This window comes from Ruditapes philippinarum, unplaced genomic scaffold (genome assembly GCF_026571515.1).
Source record: "Ruditapes philippinarum isolate M1 unplaced genomic scaffold, ASM2657151v2 ctg5472_1_1_1_1, whole genome shotgun sequence".
NCBI classification, from domain to species: domain Eukaryota; kingdom Metazoa; phylum Mollusca; class Bivalvia; order Venerida; family Veneridae; genus Ruditapes; species Ruditapes philippinarum.
The window spans coordinates 14,785-38,116 of record NW_026864862.1 but is presented as its reverse complement, the minus strand read 5'-3'; the positions used below and the strand labels follow the sequence as shown (position 1 = coordinate 38,116).

General features: G+C 34.3%; 1 protein-coding gene across 2 annotated transcripts in view; it reads right to left on the bottom strand.

Moving 5' to 3' along the window:
• Positions 1-835: 835 nt before the first annotated feature.
• Positions 836-23,332, bottom strand: part of LOC132727089 (uncharacterized) — a 31,740-nt gene continuing 9,243 nt past the window's right edge. For both annotated transcript variants that reach the window (XM_060712499.1, XM_060712500.1), the window contains exons 2-5: positions 20,938-21,012; positions 8,628-8,676; positions 3,196-3,328; positions 836-2,686 (exon numbers count right to left, since the gene is read on the bottom strand). In XM_060712499.1, the coding sequence (XP_060568482.1) occupies positions 1,662-2,686; positions 3,196-3,328; positions 8,628-8,676; positions 20,938-20,972 (1,242 nt within the window). In that variant the 5' untranslated portion in view covers positions 20,973-21,012 and the 3' untranslated portion in view covers positions 836-1,661. The remainder of the gene's footprint in view (positions 2,687-3,195; positions 3,329-8,627; positions 8,677-20,937; positions 21,013-23,332) is intronic.

The window sequence follows — 23,332 nt, the reverse complement described above, 5'->3', positions numbered from 1 at the left end:
TAGTGAAAATCAATGACCCCTGGGGGTGGGGCCAATTTTGACCCCAGGGCTATAATTTGTACGACCTTGCTAGAGGTTCACTACATAATGTTTCATGTAAAATATCTTAACTCTAGTCTTTGTAAATTTAAAGAAGATGATTTTTTAAGTTTTTTCTTTATACATATAAGGAAAACCTATGGCTAATTTTGACACTAGAGGCAAAATTTGAACAACTTTGGTAGAGTTCCTATAGATGATATCATTTAACAAATATTAAAGCTCTAAGCCTTGTACCTTCAGACAATAAGATTTTTTACTATATATATATTTAAAATCAATGACACCTGGGGCGGGGCAATTTTGACACCAGGGCTATAATTCAACAACAATCTTGCTAGAAGTTCACTTCACAATGTTTCATGCAAAATATCTAACCTCTAGCATTTGTCAATTGCTAGAAGAAATTTTTTAAAAGTTTTTACTATAAGTTTTTACTATATACATATAAGGAAAACCAATGACCCCCCGGGCGGGGCCGATTTTGACCCCAGAGCTATAATTTGAATAATCTTGGTAAGGGTCTACCAGACAATGCCTTATGCAAAATATCTAACCTCTAGGCCTTTTGGGTCTTTACAAGAAGGTATTTTAAGTTTTTACTATATGTACATATAGTGAAAATCAATGACACTCGGGACGGGGCCGATTTTGACCCCAGGGCTATAATTTGAACAATCTTGGTAAGGGTCTACCAGACAATGCCTTATGCAAAATATCTAAGCTCTAGTCCTTTTGGGTCTTTACAAGAAGGTATTTTAAGTTTTTACAATATGTACATAATAGTGAAAATCAATGACCCCCGGGGCAGGGGCAATTTTGACCCTAGGGCTATAATTTGAACAATCTTGGTAGAGGTCTACCAGACAATGCCTTATGCAAAATATCTTAAGCTCTAGGCCTTTTGGGTCTTTACAAGAAGGTATTTTAAGTTTTTACTATATGTACATATAGTGAAAATCAATGACCCCCGGGGCCGGGCCAATTTTGACCCCAGGGCTATAATTTGAACAATCTTGGTAGAGGTCTACCAGACAATGCCTTATGCAAAATATCTAAGCTCTAGGCCTTTTGGGTCTTTACAAGAAGATTTTTTAAATTTATTCTTTTAATTCCTTTTGGTTGCCATGGCAACCAGATTTCTGCATGGAATGAAATTCTTTGAACAACTTTGGAACCCCTTCACCCAAGGATCAATCCTGCCAAGTTTGGTTGAAATTGGACTAGTGGTTTTTCACAAGAAGATTTTTTAAGTTCACTATATAATCTATATAACACACACACACACACAAACAAACAAACACACACGCACGCACGCACGCACGCACGCGCACACACACGCACACACACACACACACACACAGGTGAAACGCTATATGCCACCGCATCGCAGATGCTGCGGTGGCATAAAAAATGGAAGCTCCCTCACATGTGTTACTCAGACTTTATCCAACAGAAGTTCGACCACTTCAACCTTGACCTTTTACTGGGTGTAATAGTATGCTTCAGGAAAAAAGTTTATGCCCCTATTAACTGTCATTTTATAAACTTTATAAAAACTGTTTTGAATTATTAATTAGCTGTCAACAAAACATATTTACATGGTTATAGTTAGTTTACAGTTACATTTCACAACAGGAGGGACACAAAAAGTTGTCTCCCCGCCTGATGGCCTTGACAGGTGTACAAAATGACAGGTGAACCCAACCTGAACATTTATCACACTGTCCCCAATTAACAATTATCACATTTGGCCGTTTACTCATGTCTGGGCTGAATTTTTTGCATACAATGCACTTCTCATTTTCTCTAACATTTTCTTCATCTGAGCTGTCAAAACTATTTTCAATAGGAGGATTAACTTTTCTTTTTTTGTTAACTGAAACTCCAGATGTTCCAGGTTTGGGTGATTTCTGATTCGAATTTTTTACTTTGTTTTTGGTAATTTGTTTGCTTTTTTGCTTTGGGTCACATTTCTCATTATGGTCAATGATTTGTTCAACAATGTTATCTTCAGTTATTGGTTTTCCACCAACAATTTTACTAAGTGTATTTCTCTTTGGTTTGGCCTTCTGCACATTTTCAAGCATTTTTCCTCCTCGTTTCTCCAGGAAATGCTCAGCATCAGACATAACACTAGACCTAACATTGCCACTTTCATCAGGCCCTGTTTTGGTAGTATTAGAACCATTGGAATCAGAGATGCTTCCCTCTTGTGAAGTTTGACCACTCCCTCCGAATGAATATTTAATTACTTGACCAACAGCTGGACGAACCTTGCCCGACCATAATTGTTCTTCCGTAGGAGAAAGAACTCTTTCTTTACTATTTTTAGCATTTTGCGCCAAGGAGACGACATTGTTTTGGGATGCGAAGGTATTATCTCCAGTCTCAGATCCAGTGTTATTTTTGTATGGTTGATTCAGTTTTAACCAACTTTTAGCATCCTCAACATCTCTGAATACAGGAACCTTTTCTCCTAAAGGTTTTAAAATACCATTATTTTTCACCCATATAATACCATGCGTACTTGTGGCTGCTACCAAGTCTGACAATTGAATGGAGATAGTAGGACACAGCACTTTACCTCTCGCCTCCAAATAACTCTTGATATGACCTGTGATATCACTGCTACTGTGCCTTTTATCTGGAGAAACAGAAAACAGCAAATATTAACTATGTAAATATATTGTATGTGTCATCTTTAAGACTTAAGCTGTGAATTGAAAGTGTGTAAATTACTTTCTTTTTGTTATTTCACAAAATTATACTTTTCAATACATTTTCAAAACTTTCATGGAAATAAGCATGAATCTGAAGGTGTGCTGATTTAAAACAAACTTGTTTTTTGAATTATACAAATATGACCTTTATTTTTAATTTGACATGGGCTGTGAAGGTCAAATTATTGAAAGCTTACATTTTCCAGACTTTGTTATTCATTTATGGTCTTGTTTCATTATGGGCCAAAAGACCACTAAAAATATGACAAAACTTACATGATGATGAATTCAAATGTGACCTTGACATTTAAATGAACTTGACCTTAACCATCAAGGTCAAATATGAAATTCGAGTTATAATTTTTAATGATAATTATATTGAATACTACCGGTAGTTAAAAATGTAAAAAAAAACACAACAAATAGAACAAACCTAGGTCTTCCATCTCCAATAAAATATTTACAATGTCTGATATATCACTTTCAGTGAATGATGGCTTTGGTATATTTGTTGAACATATATTTGCATCTGGTATGGAACCAGGATCATCAGTGCTCTCTGTGACCTGTCAAGGCAAGAAAGATACATATGAATCATATGAATTATAAATATACAATTTCAATATTTTAGTGATTTAAAACAATTCCAACTTTAGCACGTCCTGATGAAAAACCAGATAGGTTCAAAACCGGTAGATCATTATTAAAATTTTGTTCACATTTATCCGGTGTTGACATGTGGTTTCTTTGAATTCTTCCTTTTCATCCAATTCCAAGTTTGTGAAACCTAACATTTGAGAATTCAATACAGTAATATGCACACATATCAGCTTGGACAATTGTTCACATATTTAAATAAAATTCTAGCTAAGTTAATTATTTGACATTGACAGTCAAGGTCAGTCATTAAATAGTCGGAGGTCAATTCATTTTTTAAGTGTTCATTTTTTCTAAAACTAAATCAAATTTGTAAATCAATAACAAAGCTATGACAATTATGAAAAAAAAAATACATTGTACAATATCTAAATAATTATTTGATGGTCTATTAAAGGTCAATGTGCTTTTTTATTTTTATTTACTAATTTAACCTTTACTGTTAAGTTAAAATAAAGGCAAGTTCAATTAATCTTCATAAATGTCTTGTTTCAAGATTGTTGTGCCTATGTTTGAAGACCATCCATTCAGCAATTACAAAGTTATAGCCAAATAATACAAATAAACAGTGAAATTTTAATAATTTGACTTTCAAGGTCAATTTCATTTATGAATCAAGGTCAAAGTTCATTTTATCTTCTTTAAGCCATTGTCCTAATGGAAGAAGTAAAAGAACAAGAACAAGAGCAACCGCCAGGCTTTTTTTCTTTTTAATTAAGGGAAACAAATAAAAGCTTTAAACAAATCTTTAAAAAAAAATTATAGAAAAAAAATTTGGTTTTTCCTTTCTTAATTTTAATAGGTCTGTATAGTCACACTTATTGTTTTGTCCAAGTATGAATCCTTTCCATAATTTGATAAATAAATTACAAAGTTAAGAAAATTTAATCATTTGACAGTCAAGGTCATTTACAGGTAAAGGTCATATCTAAATAATTCTACATTTCTGTTTGCTCACAAGTGTTGTTTTGTTAACATATTAAACATATTAATCAAATCCTTACATTAATAAAAAAAATTATAACAACTTAACCAAAATTCAATTCTTTGATCTTGACGGTCAAGGTTTGAAAAGCTGAAGGTTAAGGTCAGTTCAACCTATTAGAATGTCATGTATGAAAATAATCCATTGATTAATTACAAAGTTATAGCCAATTATAGCAACAATCCGTGAAAATAAAATAATTTTACCTTCAAGGTCATTGTCATACATGAGTCAAGGTCAATTTGTGTTTGATATACATGAAATTCCTGACCTAAAACATGTGTCTTAATATGAATTTCATTCCTTTATAAATAACAAAGTTATAGCCAGTAACAAAAAAAACAACAGGAGAATTTCATGCATTTGACCTTGACAGCCAAGGTCACATCTAAATTATTCTATACATGTTTGTTTGGTAGCAAGTCTTGCTTTGTCCAAGTTCAAATACATTCATAGATAACAAAATCATGACAATGTAACCAAAATTCAATAATTTGACCTTGACCACTGTTAAAAATTGCAAAAAGGAGTGGCAATGAGATTGGACACAATGACCGAAGAGTGTAGCAATAGCTTTGGAAGGACAAGCAAAAAAAACCCCACAAATACAACCATTAGTAACGAAAGTTAGAGCCAAAAATGATCAATTTCTTTAAAATGTAAGAAAATTAACCATGAAGATTTTGGTCATTTATTAGTCAAGGTCATATTCCTTAACATATGAGCTAGTAGATATCATATAATAAATATTTCTGCGAAGTTTTTTTTAAAATTGGTGCAGTGCGAACAGGTTGGCTGACAAGCAGACTGGCATAGAGATTAAAATCATCAACATAATAAAGACGCTTCCAACTTTAGTTGTGCTGAGAGTATAAAAATTAACACCTCACTATAAGAGGCCACATAAAAAAATTTAAAACAAAGTAACTCTCGTTACTTACTGCAGCTACCGATGAATACAATTGGAATGGTGATTATTTCTGATCTTTTGAGCAATAAACAAGAAGGGGTTTGTCACAAAAACATATGTCTCCCAAAACTATGTATGGTTACTATTGTGAAGTTTCATTGAAATCCCACCGGTAGTTTGACACATGAAGGCCGGACAAGATTTTTTCTATTTTAAGCTCTAATTTCTAATGGCTATTTTGTGCAGCAAAGTGGATCGTGCTGGTGATGTGCACAACAAGGGATGGTACTGATCATTCCTGTAATAAAGTTGGTTGAAATCCCACCAATAGTTTGACCTGTGAAGGCCGGATAAGATTTCCTATTTTAAGCTCTGGAGGCCATTTTGTACAGCAAAGCATGCTGGTATTGTGCACAACTAGGGATGATACTGATCACTCCTGTAAAATTTGGTTAAAATCCCACCAGTAGTTTCACCTGTGAAGGCCGAACAAGAGTCATTTTATTTTACCTCTTGCAGCCATTCTGTGCAACTAAGTGAAACCTGCCTGTGGTGTGCACAACTAGGGATGGTACTGGTCACTCCTGTAAAGGTTGGTTGAAATCCCACAGAAGTTTGACCTGTGAAAACTGGACAAGATTTTCCTAATTTAATCTCTGGCGGCCATTTTGTGCAGCGAAGCGGAATGTGTGTGCCAGTGATGTTCACAACTAAGGATGGTACTGATCACTCCTGTAAAGTTTGGTTGAAATCCAACCAGTAGTTGACCTGTGATTTTTTAGGCCGGACAAGCTTAATGCGGACTGACAGACAGCAAAGGCAAAAACAATGTCTCCCAAAAATTTAAGTATAGTTTAGTGCTTTAGGTATGCATTAAAAAAATATGTTCAAAAACGACTTAGTCATTAGACTATCTAAAAAATCGTCTTTGTCAGAAACAGCTGTCCTTCAACAGCATATTAAAGTAGGAAATGGAATATGTATGGTTATGAACAACAGCATGTTTGGTGAATACAAATGCCACCATCCCAGATTTAAGTTTAAACATACACTCTGAGTTATGGACAGAAAAATTGCTAAAAAAAAGTATACACAGTTATATAATTTGACAGCTTTGTGATGATTTGTAAATTGTAATTGTGAAAAATATTAGTTGTTATGTCATTGCTTTGTGATAAATTTGAAAAAATATTCAACTTTACCAATATAAATTATCAAATACATACAAATAAAAGACCTTGACCTTGAACCCAGTGACCCCAAACCCATCTGAGATATGTTCTTCTAATTAAGACACATCAAACAAAATACAAGTATTTTCAACATTTTCTGTTAACCCATTACGCGATATACACACCTTTTAACGCCTTTTTTTACCCCCCTCCCCCCTTTTTGTTGTCTGAAATGTTGAAACAAGAGCGATCAGTGGTCACATGTGTCGCCTCATGATGGCCAATTTCACGTTGGGACAAGTTTTGTGACAAACGGACAGACAGACGGACAGTGCACAACTAGACTTGGTACTGATAATTCCTGTAAAGTTTGGATAAAATTGCACCAGTAGTTTATGAGGAGTAGTCCAGACAAGCTTTTGTGTATCTGGCAACACACAGAAAAAAAAACCTTTTTATCAAAGGGCCATAACTCGGCCAAAAATCATTCAACGGGAAAACCCGTGCAATATGCACAAGGACTTGAGCTACAGATCAATCCTGTAAAGTTTCATTGAAATTGCATTAGTGGTATAAGAGAAGTTAGTCCGGACAAACTTTAAAAATAAAAATTATTAAAGGGCCATAACTCTGACAAAAATCATTGAACCGGAAAATGCTGACAATATGCACAACTAGACTTGGTACTGATCATTCCTATAAAGTTTTGATGAAATTGCACCAGTAGTTTATGAGGAGTAGTCCGGACAAGTTTTGTGATGGATGTACAGATGGACGGACATACGACGGAGAAGTGATCCCTATATGTCGCCACTACTCCGTAGAGGCGACACAATAATGCCTTATTTAAATCCCCAACACTTGTTTCTGTTTGAGAAATGTTGTATAAAAAGTGACCAAAAGATACATCAGGGTGTTGCCAGAAGGGGGATGTGCCCCCTTCTGTTTGGGGGGTTTGAAGGGGGGCGGCAGTCCCCCTCATCGCCAAGATAATTTTGGACTTGTGACAGGCTAAAACTGACCCCAGATCGATCATAAGGTAATGTAACCAACGTTGAAAAGCATTTGACTCTATCTCAATCCATTGTGAAGTTGCAGCACTTTGAATTCAATTTTAATGGAAAAAATCAACGCAAAATAGTGATATTTGGCAATTTTGAGATGTCCCCTCGTTGCCATGGGAACAGAAAATTAAAGCCTGAGCATGTTGTTGCAATGGCAATGGTCCAGTCAACATTTGTGCCAAGTTTGATTAGTATTGAAGCAGTTTTTATAGTTTTATAGCAATTTGAACTTGTAACGGGAGACTTTTCAATGAAAACAGCCATTTTTCACAAAATGCTCATGAAGTAATGGGCTAATATATAAACTCTAGCTGTTTGGGTTTTTTAATAGAAGATTTTTTAAGATTTTACAATACATGTATATAAATATGGAAAATCAATGACCCCCCTGGGGCAGGGCCAATTTTGACCCCAGGGAATTTATTTGAATAAACTTGGTAGATTATGTTTCATACCAAATATCTAAGCTCTATCTCTTTTGGTTTTCTATATTTTTAGAAGATATTTTAAGTTTTTTCTTTCGGTTACCATGGCAACCAGAGTTCTGCTTGGAATAAAATTATTTGAACAATTTTTAAAGTTGACTACCAAAGGAACATTCCTGTGAAGTTAAGATGAAATTGGCTCAGCGGTTGATGAGATGTCGTTTACGGATGCTGGACAGACGGACACACATTGACAGACAAAAAGAGATCACAAAAGCTCACCATGTCACTTTGTTGCAGGTGAGCTAATAATTATTTTCAGGGTAACCGGCCAACCTAAAAAATGTATTCCGGTTTTGATAGAGGTTGTTTTTTCAAATACATGTATAAATTTAACATTTTTGCACCATAACAAGAACGTTAATGAAGTATCATAATTGTATAGGTAATAATTATGACTTGGCCAGGTAATACCTGCACATTTACAATGCATTTTAATTTTGACAGTGAATGAGTATTTCAAAACCTTTGATATATTTTGAGAATTAACATAATAATTTAACCAGGCGAGTAATTTGTGAAAATTAGATACTCACAAAAAAATGCCATGACAAAAATGCCATGATTATTGTTCTGATTTTAAAGAACTCACCATTAAGCAGGAATTTCCAGTCTCTTGCTGACTCAATTCTGTCTCCATTCTGGAAGAAATAACAGATCAAATTTTCATCTATTTTTTACTATTAATGATCTGTTCATATCTTAACTTTCAGACCTAGAGTCCCATAAATCTCCTGAACCTAATGACAAATTTATTGGGCCATCCTAATTCATTTATTTAAATTAAGAAAAAACTGGAGATCCACTTTTTCTTACCTTTATGGTTACACAATGAAGAAAGATAATTGCTTGCTGCAAAGAATACTCCTAGAAAACTTCACATTTGACCTTGATGGTCAGTCATTCAAAGGTCAATGTCACATGTTGGTTTGTCATATGTGTTCTTGTGACCAGTTAAAATCAAATCCATAAATAAATAACAAATTTATGACAATTTAAATACATTTCAATAATTAAGCTGTTACGGTCAAGGGCAATTTAAGGTCAAGGTCATATCAGAATAGTTCAATATGTCAGTTTGTCATAAGGCTTCTCTAGTCCAAGTATAAATCAAATCCATAAATAAACAAGAGGCCCATGGGCCTTAAAAGGTCACCTGAGAATTCTACAGCAGATTATATATGTTTTCCTTTTTGCGTAAATAACTTTCATACATAGATTAAAAACATCAAACATCACATAAATATTTTTTTTCAATACATTGTCTTTACTAGTATATAATGTTGTGTGTAATATTATATTATGCAACTTATATCCTCTCCCCGGGGCCTAAACCTTAAAAACAAAGGGGTCATGCATTCCACAGTGTTAAGGACTCCCTACTTGTTATGTATAGGATAGATCATGAGTACCAGTTGGATGTGAGATTTATCAACGAGCGAAGCAAGTTGATAAATCTCACATCCAACTGGTACGAGCGATCTATCTGACTTAGACCACAGGTAGTTTTCTCTGTTTAAGGTGAAGATTAAACATGCATTAACGGTTTTTTTCTCCGACAGTTACATAGGGATATCCAAATATTTCTTATTCAATCTATATTGCCTTATTGTAGGCAAAAAATGCACGAGAAAATTGCATAATTCATGTTCTTTCATAAGTTACTTAATACACAATCTATTGAATGATAGATAGATTTCACATTCTATCGCAAAGGTGCAGTCAGAAGAAAATTGGGAAGAATTCAACATTTCTGAATGTGATAACATTATAATTTCGAAACTTGGGAGATTTTTGTTGTTATTCCTGTTGATTCCTCATTTAAATGATTTAATGACATACCGGTAACACCGTACACAGCGCTTGGAAGCAAGACTGCTTACCGAAATATACTCTTAGACAGAAATCATGGGCGATGGCTACTTATCAAGAGTGGGCTCTTTGGAGAAACGGGCAGGTAACTTTCATTAAACATTTTCCTTAAAGCTTAAACAACACTAGGGGTCAGGATATTTATTGGTTGTTCGGCTGAAGTTGAAAATATTTTACTTGATATATAGATTCGTTTATTTATTGTATGCTTTATATACATCCTGCATTGACATTTTTACTTCATTCATGACCTGAAAAAATATTACAAACGTCCCTCTTATAAGTACTATAATCGCATCCTGAATTATGCCCGGCTCACGCTTAATAGCAGACACTGTAGATGTACATTCATTTACTCGTTTGGGAATAGGGATTCCACTGGTGGGCAAGGGGGTGGAGTTTCCGAACGGTGACTGGGCTACGGTTGCAACGCTAAGGAAATTCTATGCTTTAAGGCTTAAAAAACAAACAGATAGCAATAGTCCTAAAACTAGAGTTATCACTAAAACTGATTAATACCCCCTCCAGCAACCTTGACTTTTTTTAATTTAAGTGGTCTGAAGCAAAATTTGAACTATAAATCATGAAGTTTTAACTGTGTAAAATAATTCTTCACTAATGTTAAAAACCTTTTTTCTGTTTTTAGTAACACTGACCCTTGATCCATGCGGTATAAAATCAAACAACACAGAGGGTCTTCATATAGGCTTGCTTATTACCAAGTTTAATTACAATATCTCATGCCTAACCGTAGTTTTAGTTCGGGAAACTATTTTTCTATTTTAAGTAACAGTGATATACACCAACAGGGTTCCAAAAGCAAGAAAAAGAATCACGGATCTTCATATAAGCTTACTCTTTACAGAGTTTAATTACAATAACTTAACCTAACTCTAGTTATTGTCTGAAAACCGTCTTTCTATTAAAGTAATGGTGACCTTGACCTTATTCAATAGGGAAAAATGCAGGTCGTGTTAGAATTCTTAATTAAAACGGGAGATAATTAAAAATGTAAGTAATGTAGAGTAATGGTTCTTTGACATTGCACTTCGTCTCAGTTGTTTCTAAAACTTTGTAAAGTTTCAATGAAATATCATTCATAGTTTAGAAGTTATACTCCAGATGTTATTTAACATTTTAATGTATCATAAAGGGACATAATCCAAAACTCTAAAAAGGTAGAATTATGGTTCTTAGATGTAGCAATTCCATACACTGGTACCTATCACTGAGTGACATTTTAATCAAATTCCTTCAATACTAAGTTTTGTCCTACTTGATACTTAATGATTTCTATAGGCTTTTGAACTGAACAAATGTATTAAAATTGCAGATATTTGGTTTGGGTTTTTTCTTATTTGTTACAAATTGTTAGCATATGAATTTCCATGAATTGATAGTTATGAAAAACCACAATACAAACAAGAACGTGTTTGTTAAACACAAATGCCCCCCGGCTCAGATTCTTGTCAGTAGAAATATTTCAAAAAATGTTTACCCATTCACTCAGTTATGGACAGAAAAATTGCCAAAAAATTGTAAACACAAGTTATATAGCTTGACAAAGTCATGGCCTTTTGTAGCCTTTTGAAAAAGATCCAACTTCATGCAAGTTATCTTCCTACCAAATATGAAATGCATCTGTCATTAAATAAAGGCTGTATGGGCAAAAGTGTAAAAATCTATTTTGAGCACTGGTGACCTTGACCAAACTGACCCCTGACTCTATTCAAAAGAAGAATACCATGTAAGTTATCTTCCTACCAAATATAAAATACATCTGTCAATAAATAAAGGCTGGATGGGCAAAAGTGTAAAAATCTATTTTTAGCACTGGTGACCTTGACCCAACTGACCCCGTACTCCATCCAAAGGAAGAATACCATGCAAGTTATCTTTCTACCAAATATGAAATACATCTGTCAATAAATAAAAGCTGTATTGGCAAAAGTGTAAAAATCTATTTTTAGCACAAGTGACCTTGACCCACTGATCCCTACCCCAATCAAAAGGATGAATACCATGCAAGTTGTCTTCCTACCAAATATAAAATATATCTGTCACTTAATAAAGGCTGTATGAGCAAATGTGTAAAAATCTATTTTTAGCACTGGTGACCTTGACCCAACTGACCACTAACTTACTAATAACTAATTTAATATAAATCCAACTTAAATAAATCCAAATAGGTTAACCAGACAAGGCCCTATTTTCAAAGTGAAAAAAGGGAAATAACTGGGAAATATGGATGACACAGTTATATAACTAAAAAAAATGGCAATATCATGTACTTTGTATTGATAAGTAAGTGTGGAAATTATAAAGCCATTAGTATAGATAGAACTTAAGATATTTCCAACTTGCCGTTTTAGGTTAACCATTTTTCATTTTCTAAGTGCTGAAAAGGGCAATTACTTGGTAAACATGAAAGCCAGAGTTATGTAACTTGCCCAGATCATGTACTTTGTATTGATTAGTAAGTGTGTAAACTAAGAAGCCATTGGTACAGGTAGATCTTAAGAAAAATCCAACTTGCCGTTCTAGGTTAACCTCGTACGGACAGACAGACAGACAGATATTCTTACATTTGTATTCCTGTTGGGTGACTTTACTGTGTAAAAAAGTACCCAACAATCAATGAAAATACCCAACAATACAGAGTGAGTAGGATTGGTAGTTGTTGGGTATTTAGTACCATTTAGTACCCAACAAATACCCTCTCGTGCGCTCTGACAGACAAACGGACGGACGGTTCAATTACTTTATGCCCGGGGGCATAAAAAATCTGCATTATGGTACATGTACTGATTTATTCAGCATATATAATTTTGTCCCTGACTGGTCATTGCTTGTAGAAAATGTAGACGTTTTAAGACTGGTTTCATTTAAAAACCAAGTAGCTGGTGAAAACCTCCTTATCATGTTGTTTTGGCAATGCTGTTTTTTGCTCATTTCTGACTGGTACTCATTTACCCGCCAATTTTAATTCATTGACACAGCTTTTTTGCATGAACATGTACAGTGCAATCTCCCCACCCTGACATCCCAAAAGCTATCATCATTGTCATATGTGTGCAAACTGGCAAGTAATTTCCTGTTCAGTATCCATTTTATAATTCTAGGACCTCAAGACCCACAGCTTAAAGCAGCAGGCCTCCAGATTCATAATTTTCAGGAGAAATAAATTAAAATGAATCAAAAAATAAATTACTGTCAAGTGAACAAAGGAAGTATTTAACACATAAAATTGAAGAAAAATTATCAAACCAGAAATGTGTCATCATGCCAACCACGGATGCCCGCCTGCAGCCAAATTTCAGATGTTATAATATTTAGTTCCAAATTTGTTTGCACAAATTATTTTTTTCATTTTAAGTTCAAAGCCCTTAAAACTTTTCAATGTTAACACAAACCATTTTATACAATATTGAAGGCACTGAAATTATTCAGTCTTAACCTTTTGTAAATTGCATTATTTGAGGCCAAAATAATGGCTACATACATTTCCATAAATGTATGAGTGCTGAAACTGAAAATTCAAAATGTTTCCAACATTCAGGAAAGATAAGTTTGTCCAAAATCATTGAACCACGACCAAATTCAAACTTAAACTGCTTATTCCTAAGATGTATCTATATGTTAAATTTGAGTTGAATGTGTACATCAATGGGGAGATAACATAACATAACATAACATAACATACGTTTTATTGTAGTTAGAGGCCTCCGGCCCACGATACACATAATATTGTACATTTTTTTTTATAATAGTTCATTATTTACAAAATAAATGATGCATCAACAATATATAATTCATATACATAAAATATTATTCGTGATCAATACAAAGGCGGTAATTTTTTACGAATAAGTGAGTAACAAGAGTATTATTATCAACATTAACACTGCTGAATTTAAGAATGTATTTAAAGCACAGCAAAGGAACAACTTATTCGTGTTCTTTAAATACTGTTCACTGTATAAATTTGTTATGCATTTAACATCATCTAGTTCATATTATCGGTTCCAGTTAGTTAAATTAGGATGTTCCAACATTTTTAATAAACATATTTCTAGTTTCCAAAGCCTTGTATATATAGTTTGCAAGAGCGAAAATGCCCAATTCATCGTCACATGACATAATTGAATAAAATAAATTAATGTTTGGTTCACAGTTAAGCCAAGTTTGAATAAAACATTGTGTTTTCAGTTCATCATATAATTTACATACGAGCAACATGTGATACTCATCCTCAACATAATGAGCATGGTTATTTAGACAAAATGGACAGTATCTGAATTGTCGGTCAATATTTTGGTGGCGTCCTTTTTCAATCATTAAATTGTGACCAGAGCATCTAAAGTTCGCCAATTGTCTTTTCAGATTAAATGGCAGATGTATTGACAGATATCTCTCTGTATCTAGATGTGATTTAAAGTGCTTATAATAATTGGCTTTGGGTGAGTTTTCTTCTTGCGAGAGGATATTTAGCGTAGCTCGATCGTTGACTCTATCAACCAGTAATGCCATAAAGTTTGTATAATTTCCAATTTCTTGAGCAATCCACGCATATCCAAACCCATATTCAAACAAAACATCCTTAATACAGGTTACCCATGTTTTCCTACCGGCCTCGTCTAGTCTGCGTAGCATTAAATAACATTGTCTTGGATAACGCTCATTTGGCATTTGTAATAGTTTAGTCCAGTATTTTACACATTTGGTTATATAATGTACTGAAATTGGAGCCCTGCCACATTCGCGGAGCGGGAAAAAGTTAGCTACATTCTGGTTTAGACCACAAATACGTCTGCAAAAGTCTGTGTGCACTTTCTCAATACTGGCTGAATACTGATAGCCCCAAATTTCTGCACCATAACACAAAATCGGTCGGACTATCGTGTCAAATAATTTAAAAGCGTCTTTAGGGCTAAAGGTACCAAAGTATCGTTGCTGACTCAGAATACAATACACTGCTTTAGAAGCTTGTTTGGCAAGAGTTGTTCGCGTGAGAGACCAACACAATTTAGGAGTGAAATATAGTCCCAAATATTTATAGTATGATACCACTTCTAATTTGATGCCATTAAAGTACCAGCGTTCGTAGTTACGCAATGGGCCACCGTTTCGAAAAACCATGACTTTAGATTTATCGGTGTTTAATTGTAGTCCACTATTATTGCAAAACGTTTCTATGGTATTTATATGTCTTTGTAAGTTTATAGCTGTATCTGCAAATGTTGAAACGTCATCGGCAAAAAGAAGAGCGTACAACTGGCCTGTATCTTCGGATAGAAATATTCCATGAGTAGAACCGGATCTCATATATTTTACGAGATCATTAACGTACATTGCAAATATTTTCGGAGACGTAGAGCAGCCCTGTTTGGTTCCAATGTCACAATTAAAGAAGTCAGTGAGTCCACCATTTTGTTGCGAGTTACCTTCACCTGGGACAGAATTCACTTTAACACAGTATTTAAGTTTTTCGTATATGGATAGAAAGATAGTCATAAATTTACCATTAACTCCATATCTTCGTAAACAAGACAATAACAGATGATGTGGGCAGCTGTCGAAAGCTTTACGGAAATCTACGTAAAACACGTAGATTCTACCCCTTTTTACTGATAGATACTTTTGAATAATAGACTGTAGATTAAACAAGTTGTCAATAGTTGAATACCCTTTTCGAAATCCTGCCTGTGATTCATCAATGACGTCATTATCATCACACCATGTATTTAGTCTTTTTGACAAAATATTTACAAATATCTTGCTTATGCAATTTGAGAGGGCTATAGCGCGATAATTATTAGGGTCGTACAGTGATCCTTTTTTGTGAATTGGTGAAATTATGTTTTCGCTCCATGAATTAGGAAAATGTCCACTATCGAATATTTCATTGAATAAGCCAACCAAATATTCTGCCACTATATTGGCAGTGCTTTTAAACATTTCGCAACATATGCCATCTACTCCAGGAGCGCTTTTATATTTCAATGAAGAAATGCTTAACATAATTTCCTCTTTTGTAATTGGAGTATTTAAGTAACTCGCATCTCTCTCCTCATCAAGATTATTGATTGGTGGTGGGCTTGAAGTCCTTAATATATCAGCGCTATCTTGTGTTGTGAATAAATTGCGAAAATAAGTAAACCATTCGTCCCCGTTTATATAATTCGTAACACTCTTTATTATCGGTTTTGCCCTTTTCAGTGTTTCCCAGAATTGTTTTGGATCGTTACTACTCGCAATAAGGTTTTCGCGTCTTTCCTTTTCGCATTGTTTTCGTTTCATTTTGCAGGTATTTTTAAATTCATTTCGTTTCGCAACATAATGTTCGAAGTCGACTGATGCGCTAGTGTACCGAAATGTTCGTAAGCATTTATACTTTTCGCTTTTTAACTTGTTGCAGGTACTATCCCACCATTCAGGCTGAATATCACTATTGCGCGGTGCCCGGCATCTTAAACTTTTCATGCACGCACCTGCGCTTTTATACAATGCCATAAAATCCGATAACTTACTTAATATGTTTTCTCTAGTGCACGTTCCAATAAAATCTGAATATAATCTAGTAAATGTTTGTAGAAAGGCTTCTCGCAGATCATTCTTCCATTTATACTGGTAAACTGTTTTCAATTTATTATCACAACTGCGGCTCTTCTCAAGAGCAAGGCTAAGTGTACAATATAGTGGGAAGTGATCTGAAAAGTCATCAGTTCCGACGCCGAAATCCGTTACAAAATCGAATATAGCCGTTGACGCTATGAAATAATCCACCGTACTTAGTCCGTTATTTGCCGTGCACGTGATTTCACCTTTAGTATCTTGAAATAATCGGCCATTTAGAATATGCATATCTAAGGTGCAACACATTTCTATTAATGACTTACCAAACTTATTTATAGTACTGTCTTTATTGTTTTTATGCATTTCAAACGTATCTGCAGGGTAATCAGTTTCTCCGAATATGAAGTCTACTTCGTCATGAGGTATATAGTCTTTCAAATCACCAATTCGGGCATTAAGATCGCCCGCGACCATATAGTTAGCAGCGGGGTGATCCGTCATGATATTTCCTATATTGTTACTTAGAAGTTCAATGCCATCTGTGTCGATTGATTCGTAAATAGGAGATCTCTCCGGTGAAACATAAGCGAATATGATGATTAGATCTTTATCCATATGCCCAAGCGATCTCAAACGAAGAACAACACAGTTTTCGAAATGACTGTATAATCTCTCCACATAATTACTCAACCATTCTTTTATATAAACAGTAACCCCTCCAGACCCTCTTTTATTTTTACTTTTTCTAATATTGATATGTGCCATATAACCTGGAATCATAAAATGTTCGTCTGCACGAGTCCATGTTTCGCATAATGCCAAGATATCGTATTTTGAGCAAAAATTATAAAAAGTCACGTCTCCATCATATTTATTTAATCCTTGTATATTAAGAGAACATAATTTCACATTTAAAACTTCGCTATTTACAGTTGTATATCGTGGGTCTTGGCCACCCTGCTATTTTCTAGCCTGCACGGGTTTCTTTTCAATTGGGTCAAATACGTACGACTCTCCATCAACTATGAGTTTATCATATTTGAAAAAGGCGCTCTTTCCATCTTCATAACATTGCTTTAGAAAAGGATATAGACCTGTGCGGGCCTTTGCCACCCTTTCAGGCAGGTCTTCAACGATTCTTCCTCGCACAATTTCATGTTTACGTTTTTCCTTGTAAGCATTTAGAACTTTATCACGATCCGATTGTCGCGTGAACTTAACTAGCACGGCTCTCTCAGCTCGTCCCGGAAGTTTAAAGGCAGCATTTATATCTAATGAGTCTCCGTCTAAACTAAAATTATTTGTTAAATGTTGACGAACGCTTAATTCTACTTGATCCGGTTGAATATTGTCAATATTTTCGATTCCGTGGATTTTCAAATTGTTTTTTCGGATATACATTTCCAATTTTTCGTGTTTAAGTTCGAGTTTCGAGTTTTGATCTTTGACAGCTTTTAAGTCATTGGACAAAGACTCAACTTTACTTGAAAGAATGACATTTTCCGCTTTTATTTGACTATTCTCGAGTTTTATTTCTTCGACCGATTTTTCTAACGTATCAAATCTACTGTTGATTTGTCTTAATTCTGATCTGATATCTAGTAAAATAGACGTCATGTTCAAGTTTTCATCATTTTTTGATTGGGATGACTGTGAAGATACCGATGTTCCATCTGCAGTAGATGTTTTCTGTTGCGTAGCGTCTGGTTGTAGCCAAGGTACGAGAGACGCTTGACCAGAACTACGCGTAGAATACGTATGCCCGGCATCATCTGTTACGCTACTCTGCGATAGGTCGAACTCGTTTGTCGGTGTCGGTGGATGGGAAGAAGCAATGGATGATCGCCCACCACGACCGCCCCCGCGTGGTCTACCGCTTGTCGGTCCTGGATTTCGCTCAACGCATTGTGCCGTTAGAAGAAGAAAAAGCAGAATTCGTATGCATAATGATAAATAATGACTGGAGGCGGTAGTCGTTTGACAATTTTTTTTTGTGACTGGACGGATTAATAAATGTCCCGATTCTTGCTCGCCATAGTCCGATCGTAATCCCCATTATCTCCTTAACACAGTATCAATAAGTATAGATCTGTTTTGCTGATTACAATTAAGTCAAGCGTGACGATCAGGCGGTCAATATAGGTATGTAGTTATTAAATCTAAGTGATGTCCTAGCTAATGACCAACTATAACCGCCAACTATCTAACAAAGGCCATCAATGGCAATTCAAATATCACAAAATGTATCAAATTCACAGTTCCGAGTTTTTTTGCATTCAATAACATAGATACATTCTCACCACTCATCTATAAGTTAATCCATTTAAGGCACAAATAATCCAGAAAATTTCATTTTATTTCGCCTGCAAATTCAACAACGACTATTTACACCGGAACCGGAAATCTCTCTCATATATAATGAACGGAAACTTAAAATTTCTGATTTTTTTTTCAAAGTTCAAGAGGGATAACTCTGTCAGCTATCATCAAACCATGACCAAATTCGAAATTGACCAATGCATTCTTATGACATATCCATATCTTTGAGTTGAATATGTACAACTGTTAGGGAGATAATGAATGGGAACTGAAAATTTCCTTTTTTTTTAAAGTTGAAGGGGCATAACTGTGCCAAAAATCATCAAACCATGACAAAATTCAAATTTGACCTGTGCATTTCTTTGATGTATCCATATGTCAAATTTGAGTTGAATGTGTAATACCCTAGAGGAGATAATGAATGGAAACTGAAAATTTCATATTATTTTCAAAGTGAAAGGGACATAACTCTTGCCAAAAACTCATCGAACCATGACCAAATTCCAACTTGACCTGCCCATTCCTTTGACATATCCATTTGTCAAATTTGAGATGAATATGTAACACTGTTGGGAAGATAATGAACAGAAACTGTAAATTTCATATTATTATCAAAGAGAAAGGGGCATTACTCTGCCAAACATCATTGAACCATGACCAAAATCAAACTTGGCCTGCACATTCCATTGATATATCCATTTGTCAAATTTGAGTTGAATGTGTAATACTGTTGGGGAGATAATAAACGGAAACTGAAAATTTCATATTATTTTCAAAGTGAAAGGGCATAACTCTGCCAAAAACATTTAACCATGACCAAATTCAAACTTGACCTGCGCATTCCTTTGACGTATCCATATGTCAAGTTTGAGTTGAATGTGTTGTACCATTGGGGAGATACATGTAATGAACGGAAACTGAAAATTTCATATTATTTTCAAAGTAAAAGGGGCATAACTCTGCCAAAAATCATCAAACCATGACCAAATTCGAACTTGACCTGTATTTTCTCATGACATATCCATATGTCAAGTTTGAGTTGAATCCGTTGTACCGTTGGGGAGATAATGAACGGAAACTGAAAATTTCATATTATTTTCAAAGTAAAAAGGGCATAACTCTGCCAAAAATCATTGAACCATGACCAAATTCGAACTTGACCTGTATTTTCTCATGACATATCCATATGTCAAGTTTGAGTTGAATCCGTTGTACCGTTGGGGAGATAATGAACGGAAACTGAAAATTTCATATTATTTTCAAAGTAAAAAATGCATAACTCTGCCAAAAATCATTGAACCATGACCAAATTCGAACTTGACCTGTATTTTCTCATGCATATCCATATGTCAAGGTTAAGTTGAATCGGTTGTACCGTTGGGGAGATAATGAATGGAAACTGAAAATTTCATATTATTTTCAAAGTAAAAGGGGCATAACTCCGCCAAAAATCATCGAACCATGACCAAATTCGAACTTGACCTGTATTTTCTCATGACATATCTATATGTTAAATCTGAGTTGAATGTGTGCAACCATTACTAAGATAATGAACGGAAACTGATGATGAGTTTGACGGAATGACAGAATGACGGAATGACGGAACAGGGTAACACTTTTGCTCCGGCTATTATATGGCAGGGGCATAAAAAGGTCAGAAATTGCAAAATTAGCCCTTTAACTGCTTAAGTCACGCAGTAAAAATGCGGTGATAAAAGTGTGTAATCATTCATAAATTGCTTAAATTGCATATAACATGCAAATTATTTCTTAATATTTTCCTTTCCTTAGAATTTTTTCTCACTGTTTAATTTCTTGAATTATTTTTTAATAAGCTAATCTAACTGCTAGAACTGTTTAAAGCAAACATAAAACATATACATGTACAAGTACACCACTTACACGGACAGATAAACAAACACAACTTTAGCCCGCTCCACACTATAAAGTCACAAACTGGGAGTTACATTATTCATGTACATACATCTAATCTGGGACTAATAATGTAACTATCTCTTTTGTGACAATAAACGGGATTAGTGGGTTGTCATGGCCTGTGTTGCACATTACTTAAGGTCTTTTTTCTACCATTTAATGAAATATTTAAAAAGGCACAAGAAATTTAATTACTTTACCTGTTATCATCCAGTGTGTCAATTCTATCTGCCATTTTGATATGTTTTCCCTATCTGTTTTTTATACTGCTATAACTGAAATAATAAGATATCACATTATTTTATAAATGTCACAAATAGTAAATGTTCCTGTGCACAATAACAGAGTTTTTGTAAGGGATCAAGGAAATAAAATAAAAAGCTATTTTGAGAACAACATGTGACCAGGAAACAAAGAAAACAGTGAACTTGAATTATAAACTTATCCCAGAAAAAATAAACCTTCCTCTTTCTCTTAAGTTTTAATTGACCTAGACATAAAGATAAGTTTATCTCTGTTATCAAACATAGCTATTTTAAACCTCAAAAAAAACAAAAAAAAACAAAAAACAAAAAAAAAAACAAGAATGCATTTGTAAAAAAAATACTATGCCATCGCATTAATATAACAGAAGCAGATTTTTTTACTATACAATTGAACTGTGGCATAATGCAGTAGTGTCTAGTGAAACTAGGGGTCAAGGTCATATTTCAGCATGTCAGATCATTAGACACACATGCAGATGTGTCTTATGTTCAGATACAAAGGTCATAGTTCAATAATTGATTCAACTATAAAAGAATCTTTAATTGACAAAAAATATGTATTTAACCTGTATAACATACTGATAGCAGTGTATGCAAGTCCCTCACTAAAATACCATTTTTTGCAATTACGGATTACTAATTTCTAAAAAAACATAATCATGTCCTTAAAATATACTCAAATTGTTTCATTTAATATCTCTACGAAGCTCACAACTATCTTGCTAGAGTTCATGACCTGAATAATTTCATAAATATCTCTGAAAATTATGACCTTAAGACTTACATATGTCAGGAGAATGACTGCCTTGATGTTATTAAATCTAAGGAAAGATTTAGTAATAAATAATAGAGCCACTTTCCATGATATGGGGGCTGGGCAGCACTGCCTGACTTAAGATTGAAATATTCTCAGTTGGAGAACTAGCATGTAATTGTTTAGTTAAAACTATTTTTTCATTTCACACAAAAAGATTTTTTTTACCATATGTATATAATGAAAATCAATGACCCCCAGGGCAGGGTCAATTTTGACCCAAGGGCTATAATTTGAACGATCTTGGTAGAGGACCACTACACTATGTTTCATGCCAAATATCTAACCTCTAGCCTTTGTTAATTCAGAGAAGAAGATTTTTAAGATTTTACTTAATACATATATGGAAAATCCCCCCCCCCCCCCAGGTTGGGGCCAATTTTGACAGTAGAGGCAAAATTTTAACAACCTTGGTAGAGAACCAACCTATTAATGATATCATATTATCAAAGCTCTAAGCCTTGTAACTTCACACAAGAAGATTTTTTAAGTGTTTACTATATGTGCATAGTGAAAATCAATGACTCCCTAGGGTGGGGGCCAATCTTGACCCAAGGGCTATAATTTCAACAATCTTGGAAGAGGTCTTCTTCACAATGTTTCAAGCCAAATATCTAACCTCTAGCCTTTGTCAATTCAGAGAAGAAGATTTTCAAGATTTTACTATATACACATATGGAAAATCTGACCCCAAGGGCAGGGCTTATTTTGACACTAGAGGCAAAATTTGAACAAATTTGGTAGAGAACCTATAGATGATATCATATACCAAATATCAAAGCTCTTAAATCCTTGTACCTTCAGATAAGAAGATTTATAAGTTTTTACTATTAAATTATGTATATAATTATGGAAAATCAATGACCCCCGAGGTGGGGCCAACTTTGATCCCAGGGCTATAATTTAAACAATCTTGGTAAAAGTCTACCAGGACAGTGCCTCATGCAAAATATCTGAGCTCTAGGCCATGTGGGTCTTTACACACACACACACAGAACTGAATTCCTATATGCCATTGCAGATACTGCTGTGGCATAAAAAAGTTTGGCAATTACATGTAGCAAAATTCCAAAATACATGTAGTTAAGTATATTGTGTATGATATTGAACAAATTCTAAATCATTTATGCTGAAAAGAAAACAATATTTAAAACATACTATGATGAAATTTAAAATTCTTATAACGAGATACATGTACATAGATTAACTAAAAGCTTAGTTTTTTTCCATAACCAGCTAAGATTTTTTTATCATAATAATTAAATGACTAAAAGATAATAGGTAAGTTCAGTCATGGTGACGTCAGAGCTCTTATGTACAGTGTACGTGTTTACAGTTTTACATGATATCAGTTTACACTTTTTTACGTACATGTAAATAAATACAATATTTATAATGACAGAATAGGAAGTATTAATCAGTATTTATCAGATCAATTTACATGTACAACTGATATTTTGTTGTATTTTTTTATTGTTTTATGTATATGTATTTATTTGTTCTGTTTGTATGTTG